The sequence below is a fragment of the Phaethon lepturus genome, unplaced genomic scaffold (assembly GCF_000687285.1).
Source record: "Phaethon lepturus isolate BGI_N335 unplaced genomic scaffold, ASM68728v1 scaffold8144, whole genome shotgun sequence".
NCBI classification, from domain to species: Eukaryota; Metazoa; Chordata; class Aves; order Phaethontiformes; family Phaethontidae; genus Phaethon; species Phaethon lepturus.
The window spans coordinates 25,657-42,925 of NW_010532609.1; the positions used below are offsets into that span (position 1 = coordinate 25,657).

A 17,269-nucleotide genomic window follows, 5' to 3' on the forward strand; every position below is an offset into this window, starting at 1 on the left:
TAGTACTCTGAATTTGGCACTTGAGTTGTCAGGCTTGGTAAGGCTACAACATGGAAGTCTTGGTAAAGATACATTCTTGTGCTATTAAACACTCCTCTTACATACTTATATGAAAATAAGTACTACATGCTCTATTTCATCAATTTCAGATTTTAAGACACTCTATTAACATATCTTTAGTGTAGTTCCCTTGAAGCTTGGAAAATAAATTCTCTTTAGTCATGAAGAATATACAGAAAGTTTCCTACAAAACGTTCCATTACTGTTTGACATGTAGAACATTCCTTGCTGAATGTCAATATTCTAAGACCTAGTAGCAATTCCACAGAGAGTAAGGATCATGATTATCATTAGAACTATACTATAAAATGTACACAAGCATATATAGAAAATTAACCAGAGAAACATCAGTTGCCCATTGAAAGTCATTTTTCTAAACCAATTAAAAGATTATCAAAATATAAAACCAGCTTTAAAAAACAGCCTGAGGTAAGACTTAAATGCAAATAGCAATCTTTTTCTTAAAAAAATAGCTGTATTGAAATTCTAGGTACTTAGAAAGTTTCTTACTGTCAATAAAAACTTTTACTAACAACTGTAGAGAGTACTTTAACTAATACAAAAGTATATAAACATTGTACACAGATTCAAAGTAAAAAAGTACAATACTGTACTTTCATTTCATTTAAAAATATATAGTTATGACAATTCAAACCTTTACCATACACACAGTTAACTGGCTTTGGATTAGCTGCTACTGTTGTCCATGGAACAGTCAGCTAATTCTGTGTGCGGCTGACTTTCAGCTGTGCTAGGACATGGTATTTTACCATGTCCATTTGCCTGAGTAAGTCGTTGGCTGTAAAACAAAATGTAGGCTTGAGCCTTGCATACTTCTTCCATAGTGCACATGTTGAGTTTTGAATCATTGCAGTGTACCCAAAACCCTGTAATGAAGAAATACACCAAAAAACGTCATCAGAACACCAAAGTAATCAAATACTTATAAAATGTATATTTAATAATTAATTAGCGTTCAGTCCCATTTAACAAGTTGTGGAGAAACATTATATTGTTTCAGCTGATCTAGTATATTTGCTTCTATGTTTTAAAAGTTCAGCTTAGCTTCCTCGGATTTACAGTACAGTTTATCACCAGAACACATTTAACAAGCCAATAAAAGAATTGAACTCTTTTGGTCTACAGAACTGCAATTCTCATTCCAGGCAGTTTCAGCTACAAGTGATTCCCTTTGGCTTTTGAGAAAAGACAGTAAGCTTATCAGTCTAGCATGACAAACACCCCTTTCTCCCACACTCCTTATTTCACAGCTGGTTCCTACCTCCCTCTGAATTGTAGCAGTAGGCAGTGTAGTGCCCTGAGCCAAATCCTTTCCCGTGATGCATTACCACAGCAGACAAGTCGTAGATAAAGCAGTCAGGTAGGAGAGACTTGAGGGATTCTCTACAGCAATAAGGCTCCATGTTCAGCATTTGATCAAAATTAACATGTACGCCAATCTTCTCACGATGATTGCGTCCCGACCACCTGGAAAGTTAAGTCAAATGAAAGCTTACATTTTTGCAAAGAAAGAACATGGCACTCTGAATTATGTTTTAACATAAGTGATATATTCACTATTGTCTTTGTGCACAAAATAAATGCTAATTTGCATACTTTTTTTTCCCTAGGCTTCCTCTTTCACTTCTCCTTTATCTTAAGGTCTTTTAAAATGTGTCCATGGTACCTACTATTCTCTTCTTCTCAAATACCCATCTTAAGATCTGTGTAACGGTGAGTGGGAAGTATTTCCCACAGATGATATCTCATTGGTGTTGCTCCTTTATTCTGTCTCATTTTCATTTCCTTTGTATTTGGGACAGACTCTGTACTAATGGGTGGACTAAGTTCAGAGATGCAGTCTCCACTTCCTTACCCTCGGGCTAACACATTAATGTATTTGGTTCTATGAAAGTTCTGTGGGACTTCCACTGAATACAACCTCAGTTTGTACATTAGTGAATATAAACATTTACTCTACCTGAAGGTAACGCAAGATTAATTTTTACCAACAGAGTTCACAGCAAGGTTAGTAGGTTTTGACTGAAAAGAAGGATGAAATAATTTTGGTATTAGAGTAGCAAGTAGCTGGAATCCAAAAGATCAATTCTCCACTTACACAGCATCTTATTATTGTTTAAATTAAACAAGAAAAAGATGTTTCTAATAACTATTTCTCATCACACTAGTAAACAGAAATTAAACTGATGCTGAAAAACATTGATCCCAAACAACAAAAGTTGAATGGGTCAGTTTGCAACACTGCTTGTTGTGGTACTACTTACCTAAACCGTTTAAGGTGTAATCTGAGAACCTGAGGTAGTCGACACACCATAAGCTGCTTCTGAGCTTCTGTGAGTATAACTGGTTTAGAAGAAAACTTCCTTCGTTTTGCTGGGGCCAAACACACACAATATAAATCTCGACAACAGCCTTGTAACAACCTAAGATTTATCCACCAAATTTATGTGGACCTAAATAGCTACTGTACGTGCCTCTTTAAAAAGGACACACTCCGAGAGCCATTTTGCAAGAATTATTTTATGATGTAAGTATAAACTACTTGTGGTCACTTAGGTTAGTCACCTTAATTTAAAAAAAGCTGATGGGTTCTTCAGCTGGGAATATCAGAATCCCCATTAGTGTGTGATCAGACTTTATCTAAGAGAAGCATCACACTTCAAAACATCCTTTGAACAATTCCATCTTCTAGGTGGTAAGTAATAGCTGCCAAGTGACCACACCAGCACATAAGGAGGACTTTATTTGCATTATACTTTCAAGACTTTTAGTATTTGCCTTCTACACTTTCACTGGCAGTTTACTTTATATTTTACACAGAGAACGTATGCATGAGTACATACTGCCTTTACTCACTGTTGCACTGATCACATGCATAGATCTTTCCTTCCAAAGCTTCAGTTTCTGTAAACTTGGCCAGCATTTCTGTCAGCAGACATGGATACTGAGATGACATCTCCTTGCCGTTGCAGTGATACGTCTCAGGAAACTCCAGGGACAGGTCCCAGAAAGGTTCTACAGTATTTGATTTATTGTCACAGGCAAGACATGTAACCTGTAAAACAATATTTCACCAGTTGCTTATACTCAAAAACTTACTTTGCTAAAAGTGTACCATAACATAGCTCTAAAAAAAAAAAACCAAAAAAAAAAACACCAAACCACAAAACCAAAACAAAAGGAAATGTTTTTTTTTCCCTAGAGATAACTGATGCAACCAAGGACAAGACACAGTCACTTAAAAGAAATTATACATCTAACTTCTTTTCTCTGAAGCAGCATGTCCAATACTGTTATCACAAATAGGTAAGTGTTCTTATGTTTTACTGAGAAAGAAAAGCAGTGTCAAAATGGTCTGTCTGGGACTGTCCAAGAGAAAGCAGCTGATGGGAGTCTTGGGAATCTTTTCTCCAAAACGAAACACTCCAAAAGGAAAATTTACATGAAAGAGAGAAACTATAGTTTAGGTTAATTTAAAAACAAAAACAAAACAAAAAACCCAACAGCTGGGGATTTTAAAGTCATATCCTTCTTACTTTGTAAGTCTTCCAGGGAAGCCTGGATTAGGAAGCACACTTCTTCAAAGAAAAATTAACAGGTAAAAATAATTTATTTCTTCTTTCAGTAAGTGGATCCATCGTCACACTAGGGAAAGGACAAGCAGTAAGACAACATAAATAAAATGTCAAGAAGTGAAGTGAGTCAACCTGGAAAATGCACATAATATAGCAGGGGACAATTAATTTATGGTAACATTCAATAATTAGGAAAGTAAGTTAATGCAGTAGCTCTTCTATGCTAGAATGGCAACACATTAGATGTTGACTTGTAATGCAGTCTTCTGAAAGCCAGCTCAAGCTGCTTATAGAAGAGTGGCACATCATTTGAGTTTTCCTCCAGCGGACCTCCACCCTTCCACGATCCATGTGGATGAGTAGCTTCTATCAGCAGCTGAACCTACACAGCAGTGAAACTCCATTTAGACTATAACAAGCATAGTTCATAAAGGCTATCAGGAAATATCAGTAAATATCAAGCGTGTGTGTGTGAGACTAAAGATACATTCACCTTAAGTATGTTCAATGCAACAAAGTACAATACAATCCTGAAGAGTAATTACCTGAGTTTTCTACTGTTAATATATCTGTTGATTTAAAAGTTGCAGTTGACCGCTAACTTAAGCGGCAATAACCTCACTGCTCTAGAAAAGATGCATTCTGAAAATAAATTGAATTTTAACTGGGCTCCGATAGATAGCTTTGACAGAACTTCCAGAAGCATCCAACATGTTCCCACCTCCTTCCTCAACAATTAAACATTCCACCAAAAAGATTAAAGGAACTAAACATTTTCATATAGAACTTACTGTCAAGATACTTGTTGTTTATCAGCTCAGAATAACAGCCACGTGTGATGAGACACCACCATTCATGCTTTACAGTAAATGGAATATCAAATATCTCCTTCAGTTTGCACCACAAGGGTAAATAATTGCCAAATTAAATCTCTATAAGCATGCTTCCTGTTCAGGAAAATACCACAAGTTGTTTGGAACAACTAATACAAAGACGTAGTAATAAAGGAATGAAAATCCACGAAGGATCCAAATATTGTTGTTACAGGCACGCCTTTGTGTTGCTGTTCTACATAAATTCAGTATAGTTCTCTTCTGTTAGGTTAGTAAGCCTACTCAAGCGTAAAAATACACTGTTTTCTTCAAGAGCTCCTTTATTTTCCTCCAAAGGTTTGCTGTTACACAATTATTCAACCTGCTTTGTCTATTATCTCATGATCATTTATACAAGGACATATCTGTCACCTCATGGTACCTTCCTCCTAGGTGTTCTGTGAGTAATTACTTCATGCATTCATTAGCTACAACAGCTTATACACTATCTATGCATTAGCTACCTAATGCACATGGGTATTTGCATACCAGCACACGTTTAGCAGTGGAGTTACGAACACCGTTAGTTGCTTTAAGTTCCAAGAAGAGGAAAATGCCACTTTCTTAGAAAACAAAACTTCAAACTTACATGGCAGAAGAGAGGAGAATCTTCTGTTTTAATTTGCACTGACAGGAGCTTTTTTTGTAAGTGCTAACATCTGGCAACGTTTCAAAGCCACAAACTATTAGTAATTCTAGAGCTGGAATCTAGACTTGGAGACAAAATGGTATGTTTGGCCACAGTTCAAGCTAACTCCAGCATAAACACGGAATGACTAATAGATTTCTGCTGTACAAATGGGTGATTTTGCTGGGCCGAAAGTTTATTTAGTTGACGAGTTACTTAAGAATTTGTTGCACATGAATGCACACTGAAGATCAACAGACTCAGGATGAAGTACATGCATGAACTCAGTACAGATAATGTTGACAAGTTCTGAAGTTTTAAATTTAGTGTGTAATGTTAATAATCTAGGTTATTTTAAGATCCTCCTTCCCAGCTAGTTAATAAGTACTATCCCAAAGCAAAAGAAACAAATAATAGATCCAGCTTCCAATTTTTGGCTCTCAAAAATCCAAAAGATATACTGAAGCGATAGTGCTGCTTCTCATCTCATCATGCAACTGTGAGCAAAGCTGATTTCTGTTGACAAATTCCTGTACTGATCTAGAAGTGCACTTACTTCCTCAAATGCAAAACACTCCTCCTCACCATGAGGCTGAAGCAGAGTTAAACTCTTAAGAGTCATCTGGGATTTGGGTACTTGCCAACAGCCAAGTAACCTGATGTATCCAGGTAAGCATACACCCAGCCGTACCAGCCGGTGTGCGCTAACTGCTCCTGGACACACTCTCAGTGGTAAATGAGGTAAATCAAAGCTGGAACAAAGGTTGGAATTGTTTTTCTTAGCCAGGCCTGAGCTTACAAATTGGATTACTCAACAAGTAGGAGGATCCCTACCCTTCTGTGGAATTCATCTGCACTGGCCTGTCCATCCGCACATGCTTCACAACACTCCCATCACTTCTCTTTCTGTCCTAAATGGGACTCCTTTATCTCACACTCCACCACCATTCACCCAGTACAACCCAGATTTTCTTTTTTCATGAAAAGCACTGAAATTGTATAAACTGCTCAAAAGTTGGTTGAACAAGATGTGAGGTTTTTATTAAAAAAAAAAAAACCAAAAACACTCAAACATGAACGCAAAAGGGCTGGCAACAACTTCACCTATCTGTCCAATGGAACTTTTTACGGTACGGGCATGCACAACAGTAACAGGGAAGTGAGACAGCTCTAGCCATCTGGTTAGTGACATGCATCTTTTTATGGCTATATTTTACAAATTCAGAGTTTGATTTCGCCTCCTCATTATATTCCATAATTGCTACTTTAAGAAGCCTTAATGTTGTCATTTATAACAAAGCTACATGGGAGGTTTACGTTAGAGCAAAGAAAGTAAATTACTGTTTTCAGCTACTCTGAAAACGCTACCTTACGTTCCACCCTGACCAGCCTCTCATGCCTTGAAACATGGGTACTATATACAATTGTTTGGTTAAAGCTCAGTATTCAATCATGGGCCAAAGGCCAGATTGAAAAGAGCTGTATCAAATTGCTTGATTCAAGCTAAGCATGGAGGCCACTCAGACAAGTGTCATTGTGCCCACAATAATTTGACGGACAGCCACGGCCCCTGATGGCATTCAGCCTAAATGCAGCCAAAGAAAATAGTTAACATATTGCTGCAGAAGCAGCCAACGCCATCATCAACTGTTTTGCCTACGTTCCCTGCACTTGCATGGAAGAAAGACAACTGTTACTATCTCTGCTCTAATTCTTTTTTAGTTTTTAAGAACAGAAAGATGGCCAGATCCATTTTTTGTGCTTTCACTACTATTGAAGGTTTCATTATATGAGACATATAGAGAAAGAGTAGTAATTGAGTTTTTCCACAGCAAAGTAATCAAAGTAGAATGGCATTTCTAGGATGCTGCTATAATAAGGGATTCCATGTGACAGTCCATACTGTATTTCTTCAGTTATAAAAATAACTGAACTTTGTAGCAATGAGCATACAACATCATTAAAATTATCTGTATCTATTTAACAGAAAAACATAAGCACAACCACAGCAAACTGTGGTCTGTGATTCAATGGCCTCCTGTAGATTAACTTAAAATGTCACCTTCATCTATTTGGAAAGAAACATTTTGTAATTCAGGCAACATGTAAAAGCACAGAGACTAATACCAGAATATAGAAATCAGCATACAGGAAATGGATGGCCTAAGTGCAAATCCTCCTATTTACCTACCTTAAGTTCTCATAGTTTTTAATAGTCTATTCAGTGTGAGGCTTAATACACAGAACTGCATGATAGTCTCCCTGCATACAGGTCATGGATGGCCTAAGTGCAAATCCTCCTATTACCTACCTGAAGTTCTCATAGTTTTTAATAGTCTATTCAGTGTGAGGCTTAATACACAGCACTGCATGATAGTCTCCCTCAGCATTCTCCCTCAATCTTTAACTCACAGCTTACTACCCAAAACTGAAGGGCTTCAAACAACCCAAATAATTGCACATTTCTGCTTCTCTCAGCCATCTGTCCTGAAAAACCAATTGAGCAAATAAATGGAGCAAGACTTGCAAGGAGAAGCACTGAGTTTTAACACTTTAAACATAATTTACATACTACGTTGGTTAGAACTACTTCACTCTCTGGGCCTCTGGCATATTCATTTCTCTGAGCACTGTACACTGTTATTCTGCCATGCTGCACAGGGCCCCGGGGAAGCATTTTGCTCAGATTCTATCTTAAATATGATCAGTAAGTAATCAAACCATTTGTTGGGGTTTTTTTAAAGTATGCCTAGAGAAATCAAAAGCTAGTTCTTACTAGGCATTGCTACAATAAATGGTGAATTACTGAAAAAATAACAAACTCACAGCCCAAGATAGGTTTGTCCTAAGAAGAAACGCTAACTAATCACAACTTTGCTGCAGAAGAAACTTGTTACTAAATCGACATAGACACTGCTCTTCACTTTCACTGCTGTTTGGTGTTGCTGTAATAGAAATTTAGGCAAAGAGCTTTATGTAGGGCCCAGATTCAAAAGCAGTGGAATCCTCACTAGAGACTTTCAAAAGCCACTCCGAACAGAACAGTTTCTAAAGGGTTCCTCACCACTCCTCCAAAAAGATGCTAAAATTACATTGGCTAGGTATTCCTTTGATAATTTACAATAAATTTGAATTTAATCAACAGCACTCTATAAAGAAATCATCAACAATACTTACTGCTTTGCAACATGCACCAGTTCAGTAAAACACTGAATTCATAATTCAACATTCATTTTCTTACTTGAATTATTTAATTTTCTTACTTGAATTATATAGCCAAGCAGCTTTCACGTAAATCATCATAAAGGGTTTTTTTTCTCTTTCGTTACTGGGCCTTTTTTAGCTACTGAAAATATCCTTCTGCTTGCCTAGAATTAGAAACTGTCCCTGACTAAACTGAAAGGACAGAAGGAGCTGGCTGATGGCGTTGTGAGGCCGTCCTCCATCTTTGAAAGGTCCTGGCAAGGTCATGGCAATCAGGGGAGGTTCCCAAGCACAGGAAGAAAGCAAGTGTCACTCCTGTCTTCAGGAAGTAGGATCTGAGGAACTACAAGCCAATCAGCGTCACAATCAATCTGTGGGAAGGCTGATGGAGCAAATAATCCTGGAAGCCATTTCCAAAGATATTAAGGATAAGATGATGATTGGCAGCAGGCACCATGGATTTATGATGGGAAAATCATGCTTGACCAACCTGATAGCCTTCTTCCTACAGTGAGGTGACTGGTACAGAAAACCAGCGGATGAATATGGAAAACAGTGGATGATGTTTATCCTTACTTCAGTGAGGCTTTCAAGTATGCCATAACATGCCCCCAGAAAAAAATGACATGCAGGCTAGATAAATGGACAGCAAGGTCGACTGAAAACTGAATGAACTGCCAGGCTCAACGCATTGTGGTCAGCAGCATGAAATGCAGCTGGAGTCCAGCCACTACTGGTATACCCCGGGGTCGATACCAGGGCCAATTCCATTAACCCCTCAGCAAGTCTGCAGAGTACACAAACCTGGCGGGAGTAGACGATACGCCAGAGGGATGTGCTGCCTGCCAGAGGGACCTGGACAGGCTGAGGAAGTGGACCAACAGGAGCCTTATGCAGAAAGGGAAATGCCAGGTCCTGCGCCTGGGCAGGAGTAACCCCCGGCGCCAGGACAGGCTGGGAAGCAGCTCCCCAGAGAAGACCCCAGGGATCCTAGGGGACAAGCTGACCATGAGCAAGGAACATGCCCTTGCAGCTAAGCGGGCCAACAGCCTCCGGGGCTGCATTAGGCAGAGCACTGCCAGCAGGTCAAGGAGCTGATCCTTGCCCTCTACTCAACCCTGGTGGGATGCAGCGAGAGGGCTGGGTCCAGTGCTGCCTTTGCCAGTACGAGAGATGGACTTACTGGACCGAGTCCACCAAAGGGCCCGGAAGATGACGAAAGGGCTTGGAGCATCTGACGTAAGAGAGGCTGAGGGCGCTGGGAGTGTTCAGCCTGGAGAAGGGAAGCTCAGGGGCATCCTATCCTCTTCTATAAACACCTGATGGGGAGGAGGGAAGAGGACTGAGCCAGGCTCATCTCAGTGGTGCCCAGTGACAGGACAAGAAGAAACAGGCACAACCTGAGACACTGAGGAGGTTCGATTGGAACAGAAGAAGAAACAGTTTTTACTGTGAGGATGGTCTAGGACTGGCACAGGCTGCCCCGAGAGGTCGTGGTGTCTCCATCCTTGGTGCTATTGCAAACCCGACCGCATGCAGCCCTGAGTAACCTGGTCTAGCTGACCCTGTTTGGAGCAGCGTTGGACTAGATGATTCCCGGAGGTCCTTTCCAACCCCAACAATTTGGTGTGCACACACCAAAATATGCATATGTGCACGCACACAAGTACACATGAACCTAACTGTCAGGAAGTTATCAGAAAAACTAAGAATGAGAGCCAAGCAACTGAGGGAAGGCAGTCTTTGGTAACAAAAAAGCTTTCTAAAATAATTTTGTCTTCAGCCACTATTTTGACAAGTTATTTTGTTATTATTAGACTCAAATACACCTTTACATCTCTTCACACACCAAATTAAGAATACTAAGAGATTCAATAATCTGAATGAACATTTTGGCATTATTTAAGAATAGGTAAAAATACTCAGAATCATGCTGCCTGGCTTACAGAAAAGTCTTTTTTTCCTGTTAATTTTCATGCCAAGAGGCTTATTTTGAACTTCAGGAAATTTTTAAGGTTTTACCAACAGAGTGGTACAAGTTTTACCAATGCAGTGGCCAAAAAGAACAAGATAGATGAAAAATCCAGTATCTGTTTTCCTTAGTAACTGCAACTTCTTAGTTCCAGAAAGTTTCATCCTGTATGATTTGAGCTGAGAGACAGTTATATTGGGCAATTCATTTGAGACGTGTATGTGCTATATACATTCCGATGTCAAGAGGGCCTCCAAATCAGCCGTATCAGAACCACATTTCTATTCTTTCATGATTTTTGATGTCTTGATAGTCTTGACTTGGACTTTTTGTGAATATTAAAATCTTCAAAAATACAATCTAAAATAGCCCTCTAACTTTCAAGCAATTAAAACCTGTGTACTAAATGTTATCCTAAGGGTAAACCAATATAGCTAAAAAAGGTGAAGTTCAAGAAGTAAAAGCTGTGTCTACACATAAGATTTTGCCAGCATAAATATCAGCACATTTCCTAAATCTGCTAGGCTAGCTTCCTAGATCAGCTAGATTGTCTAGATCAGCTTTCATAAATACTTCATAGTAGTTTCCCTGCCTCCCTCCCCCACAGTGTAAGCCATCCTGACAAAAATTTTACTACTGGTGTAACTACACACACCAGGGTTTCTGCTAGGATGATTTCTGTGGACATGTGGGACACAATTTTCCCAAAGCAGTGCTGAAAATATATATTTACTTTGGAAACTAAAACTTGTTATTTCAATTTCTGGATTTTAAAAAATATACCTGCCCATTTCCTTGCTTAAGATGGACAAAGTTCAAAATAAAGATACCTTAAAATTGTTGCATACTGTGCTATTTAGCTGGGACCATTTAAAAATACAAGCCCAAAAACTCCTGAAAGAGATGGTAGCTAACCTACTTGAGCTCCTGAAATGTACTTCAAAGATCTGTGGATCAGTATGGGTCAGTTTACTGCTGGAACATAACTTCATAGTGCAGTATTTTCTGCTTTCCCATCGCAGGATCAAGGGCAGGAGACAGTGAGTACCTTCCACAAGAGTACAAGCACTGAAGCATTGAAAACAACTGGGATTTTAATAGACATATTTGCATCTGCTTACTGTCGCAATGGGGATGAGCCACTGTTCCAGCAGATCTGCCTCTGAAAGAAAGCACAGGTTTACAAGATACAGACTCCTTTGCCAATGCAGTAAGTGCTATAGCACAATTTTCTCCAGGCAGTCACTGGAGGAAGACTAGCATGTGAAAAAGGAAAGAATAGAGGGGAAGGGTTTTGTAGCTATATATCCTATCTTTATTTCCCTTAGATGTACTGGGTATTGAAGTCTGTACTGCAGAATAAAAAGCTGTAATCCTAAAAAGGATATTGGAATAAATAAAAAATAACGTAAAGTCAAGAGGCAATCCACTCATGCCATTCCCAGAATTACTCAAAGATTTAAAGTAGTAGATGAGGGATACTTACTTTTAAATCAGCTGAGAACAAAACAAAAACAACTAACTCATATAAAACATCCAATTGTTTTGACAACACTTAAGGCTTTTTCTAGTTATCAAAAAGTAATCTGCATCAGATTCTCACACACCCAATTTTCTCATTTCTTACTCTTACATCCTAAAGTTCAGTTAGTGCTGAACCAGGTGGCCATTTCAATAACAACAGACTGATGGCAAACTCAAGATTATTACTTCCCTTTAAGTTAGAATAGAACAGCTAGAAGAAGAGGGAAAATGTTTTATTGCACATGTGAAAGTAATGTGAAACCTAAGTAAACATACAGCTTATCTGCATTGTAAGTGTTCCTCTGTGTACTGTATCAAGAGCAGTTCATAGTATTCCTGAGGTTTGAAGGTCGAGATTGACTTCACTGCACTTGAGTATCTCACAGAATCAAGTATTTTTAGCTGGTATTTTCAGTACAAAGGGATAGTAAGTATAACAACTTTTTAAGTGATCCTAAAACAGAAGGCAACTGTGCACAGAGACAAGCTTCTCAATTCCCCTTAACCACTGAATTAAGATGTAGCTTATTAAATACTCTAGACTAAAATCCCAACCTGTTTTTAATAAATGCAGCAGGCTATGGCTCCAGCTATCTTCTAGAGAGAAACTATAATACTATTACAGCTTGTAGGTAGGTAAAGTTAAGCCTACAACGACAAAGCATACACTTCATGCTTTTAAAAGCTGACATTGTCAAAGATGTGATGACATAGCAAGAAGTCTTTCATATTTTCCTTCAGCTCTGCATGGATGTTTTCTTGCCTTTTTTCTTAACTTCACTGTAGCAGTTTGCGCCAGTACTGACAAAGGCCTAGTGAAATCATGATGCAGGAATCTTATTAGGGAGAGGAAAGTAATTGCCTAATAAGTGTTTTTAAAGCTCATCCTTCCGTGCCTGAACATCAGGGACTGAATCATGAAGATGACATGAATATATTTTATTAAGGAAGAAATGTAAATCTTCAGGGGTTGCCTTTTGCTTTTAATACTTATGTTCAAAAGTGCTAGTGAAGACTAAACTGAAACAAAGGAGTGGTGGAAGACAAAGGAAACATTAAGAGGTAAAGTGTGGGACACTGTGTTGTGGGAACTGCCTAATGAGCCAGGGAGAAATTACTACAGATAACAGCCTCAATACACTTTTCCTTGTTCCTCACACTTGAGGCATTCTGAATTTCATCAAGGCTGTATTCTGCACACAGACATTGACCAGCTGCAGTAAAAGAGTTGTGTGTTGTAGTCACAGAAGTCACAGGCTAGCTCAAAACGGTTTAATTCCCTTTCAGTCTTACTCGATGACACTTGAGTGAATTCTCACTATTCCCCTCCCTGGTTTCAGGAGGGTGGGAGGGTTTCTAGTCACAACTCTCTTCACCTAACAAAGCTAGAAACATGTGAAAGAAGTGGTACTACTGAAGTAATGCTTCTGTCTTCAGAGCCTTGAAAATTTGTCAAAAAAATGAATCCTGTAAGAAGGTTTGGAATGCAACCAAACCTTGCCAGTATACTTAAGCAATTACTTTGTTTTAATAACAAAGTTACTGTTTTGAAGAGGAATGTGATTTTCAAATAGAAAGCTTTAATGACATAATATACTAGACACTTATATTAGCGCAACTCTGATACAAGATACATTAACTACCCCGAGGAAAGGAAGTATGTATGCCAACAGAAATGCTCTTACACTGGGCCAAATGGAAGGTAGAGGATAATCCAGTTTTATTAGTAGATATAACAGTTTCTAGTAGTTATGCAAAACGTAAGATGACCTGAAAGCTAACATATGCTGCAAACAGCCATTATAAAGTTTACCGGTATCATAGCAGTAAACAATCCTTCCTTACTCAAAAACCACTTCCTAGCTTCACATACCAAAATATTAAATCATCAATCAATTAGTCAGAATAATGGGAACATCCACATTTTTGTTAATTTGTGTTAAACCTCTCTCCTTTACACAACATATCCATCAAATGCTTCTGCACTCCCTCAGTAATGTGTGCATGCATGCTAAAGATCAATTCCAGGGGGCCAAGACTTTCTCAACCTCTGTTCCTGCTGCAATGTGGTTAGTTTTTAGACTCATTCAGCAGAAACCAGAATTTGTTTGTGCAGTCAGTTTCTCAGATATTTGTACAGGCACACAGTTGGGATATGCATAACAAGTAAGTGGACACGCTGAAGTACTTAACAGGAAGCCAAGAAGAAGAAGAAAAAAGGGGAGTAGTCAGGCAGAAGGAAAACAACCATTGCCTCCAGCCCACAAATTTGGTTCCTGTGTTGACAGAGCCTTCTCCATCTTTGTGTTGTAACAGAAAAGAAGTAGCAGTACACCCTTACATAGCATCATGACATGCAATTACTCTGTAGCAATGAATCTCAAATTCAAGCTATATGCTGAAATAATATCCTGCTTGGCATCCATTACCTAATCAGTTTCCACTTAGACGAGATTAACACCTTCTTTAACACCTTTTATCTAGTATCACTATAGTGATAAGGTAGACACTTAAAATTGTAAATTCTTTTTCCTGCAAATTATTAGGTGCTTAATAGCAAAGACAGATATTTCTCAGTAGTTGCAAAGGTGTGCTTTAAAATACCAAATTTAACACTTATGTTTATCAGGTGACTCTTCTACTGAAAGTTTTAGGAGTACCCAAATGACCTGTCCTCTGAAATTGTGTGTATTATATCCTCCCCATCCCTCCTCAGTAGTTATAAATGTATTAACCTTTGAAGCATGCCCATCACTGACCAGTATAAAACCATAACTACAAATCATTACACACCTTAAAAAAACAAACAAACAAAAACCACACCCACACCAACCTTACCTGACTTAATAGCTGTCCATGAAAAATGTTGTTAACCACATTCAAAACCTGTTTTATAAGTCTCCTTTGAGAAGCAGGGATGAGAGCTGGGTATCTGGTCCCCGTAGTCTCCAGTTCCTGCTGCACTTTATCCAAAAGTTCACAGAGAAATTCCTGAGCATCTTGTTGGGCATATCCTCTGAAAGCTGGAATTAGTCTCCACACAGAATGAAGCATGGCAAAAGGAGACACCAGTGCCCATTTGCCAGACCACATAACTTGGAACAAAGTATGCAGCTCATGACAGAGAGAAATATGCTTTGAACTGGGTTCCCTGGGCTGAATAAGTTCCATATTTCTACTTTTTGACGCTCCTCCACTTAATCCAGAGGATAAGCTAGGCCGCCTCACAGAAGATGATCTCTTTACTTTCTCTTGGTTCTCATTCACATGTAATGTTGAGGCAGCTATTGACAGGTGTTTAGATGAAGATCTGGTTTTTCCATTGGTTGCTGTTGCCAGCAGTTCCTGAGTTTGGTTGAGATCAAGCTTTAAGAAGCATTCTCGAAAAATAAGTAAGTGACTTAATACCTGCAGGACAGAATTCATATAGCATGTATTTCCCAGGTTTCTCAGTCCTGTTACGCCAGGAGTCACCGTGGGCCTTCGTTTAATTGGAGAGTCACTTATTTTTTTCAATCTTACTTCATCTGAGGTATACATTTCTTTCAATTCTGCCACAGATTCTATGTGTGATTTTTTTTGCAGGCAGGGTGACATTCTAATCTGATTTTGTAAACGACTGCTCTTTCTTGGAGGCATCTTCTCCATCTCTGCTTTCAACTCACGCTTTCGTTCTTGTCTTCTCTTCCTAGCTTTATCCCTTCTTTCCTCTGCTTCTTCCCAAAGCCTTTCTTCTTCCAAAATCTTTTTTCCAGTAGGTGTCAACTCAAGCCATGATCTGAATATTTTGCCCAGGAACGCACGCCGTCGGTGCCAGAGAGCTGTGAACATGCGATCTTCATTCCGAAGCAAGGCTTGGGCTCCACCATGTGAAAGGTAAGAATCATCACTTGTACCCATAGAACGCAAAGTCCTCCCACTTCGAGTAGTGCACTCATAGTTTTGACTCTTGATTGCACTTAAGGTACTTCTCAACAGTCTTAAATCACCAGTTGCATTATCATTAAGAACATAATCATCACAGAGATAACAGAAAACATATAGCTCATTTACTTCCAATGCCACTGGATGACTGCTCTCCTGAAAGTGCTTTAGTGCATGTTCTTCAATATACCGTCCACACGCCACATGCGAGCAGCTGAGGCATGCCCACACAGATTCGGTAGTATTGCAGTCCACACAATGCCATTTCTGAGGATTGAGAATGGAGTGATCTTGGGCTAGTCGCAGACGTCCTATGTGCTTACACTTATCCATTGTTAAAACTGAAATTGCAGAGAGACGCTGGCAAAACACATCATCCAAACTATTTTCTGTCCGTGATCTTTCAATCTGCAACTAAAAAAAAAGTTAGAAGTTACAGTTCATAAATACCCATCTGTATCACTTTTACAGGTGTTGGTATACCAAACTCATACTTGAGGTTAAGACCATGATCGCCATCTAACTAATGGATGTTACATGGAGCCACAGTCAACATCATCAACAGCAGTTCGACGTTCAGACTAAATGGTCTGAATACCACTGTTTATATTCCCAGTACCTTCTTCATCAGGACTGAAGAATACCAGCTACACTTTAGATTAGGCCTGGGTTTTTTTTAAAGGAGCACTGATTTAGTTAAAAGACACTGTTACAGAGTTTGGATACAAAACACAACTTAAAATGGGACAGGTTGTCCAGAGAAGTTGTGGGTGCCCTATCCCTGCAAGTGTTCCAAGGTCAGGCTAGACAGGACTCCGAGCAACCTGATCTAGTGGAAGATGTTTCTCCCCATGCCAGGGGGGTTGGACTAGATGATCCCTTCCAGCCCAAACCATTTTGTGATTCTATGATTCTAAAATGTTCCTATTAATTCTATCCCTAAGCATACAGGTGCAGAAGTGCAAAGTTCACTTAAATTTATTATGTTTACACAGTGCCAACAGTTCAGACAAATGAGGCTTTATGCAACTCAAACCCTTAATTAAACCACACCTTCAATTAAATCACTGCACCTTTGTGCTCAGGCAAGCCCATTATACCAGTGCTTTCTACAATAATGTATCTTCAATAAGTACATTTTAACATGTCATCCTAACACCTCTGAAAGAAAAAGAGTGACCTGGAAAAGCAGAATTTGATTTCTTCACAAGGCAGAAATACCATTAGATCTCTACCTTAGCTGCTGCAAACTTTATAATAACCAGCATTTTGAAGAGATCTTTCTAATCCATGTCTCCAAAAAATAATTTTAAAATTTGGCTAGCACTGGCTTACATCCTTTAATAAGTTTATGTGGTAGCATTTATTTGTTCAAAGTTGCTTTATTTGCTTTCTCCTATAAGGTGCATTTACTTAAAACAAACAGGCAGGGTCTGACAAACAAAAATTAAAGAGACAGTGGTTCATTATTTCTTTATGTTTTTAACCA

The 17,269-nt window shown here is 38.9% G+C and overlaps 1 protein-coding gene across 1 annotated transcript; it reads right to left on the bottom strand.

Annotated features, from left to right (window-relative positions):
* Positions 1–411: 411 nt before the first annotated feature.
* USP44 (ubiquitin specific peptidase 44) lies at positions 412–16,944 on the bottom strand. Its single transcript, XM_010284886.1, has 6 exons — positions 16,834–16,944; positions 14,695–16,194; positions 2,938–3,136; positions 2,346–2,454; positions 1,343–1,548; positions 412–947 (listed from the first exon to the last, which is right to left on the bottom strand). Exons 2-6 carry the CDS (start codon positions 16,111–16,113, stop codon positions 748–750), a joined length of 2,133 nt encoding a protein of 710 aa, XP_010283188.1. The 5' UTR covers positions 16,114–16,194; positions 16,834–16,944; the 3' UTR covers positions 412–747.
* Positions 16,945–17,269: the final 325 nt, after the last annotated feature.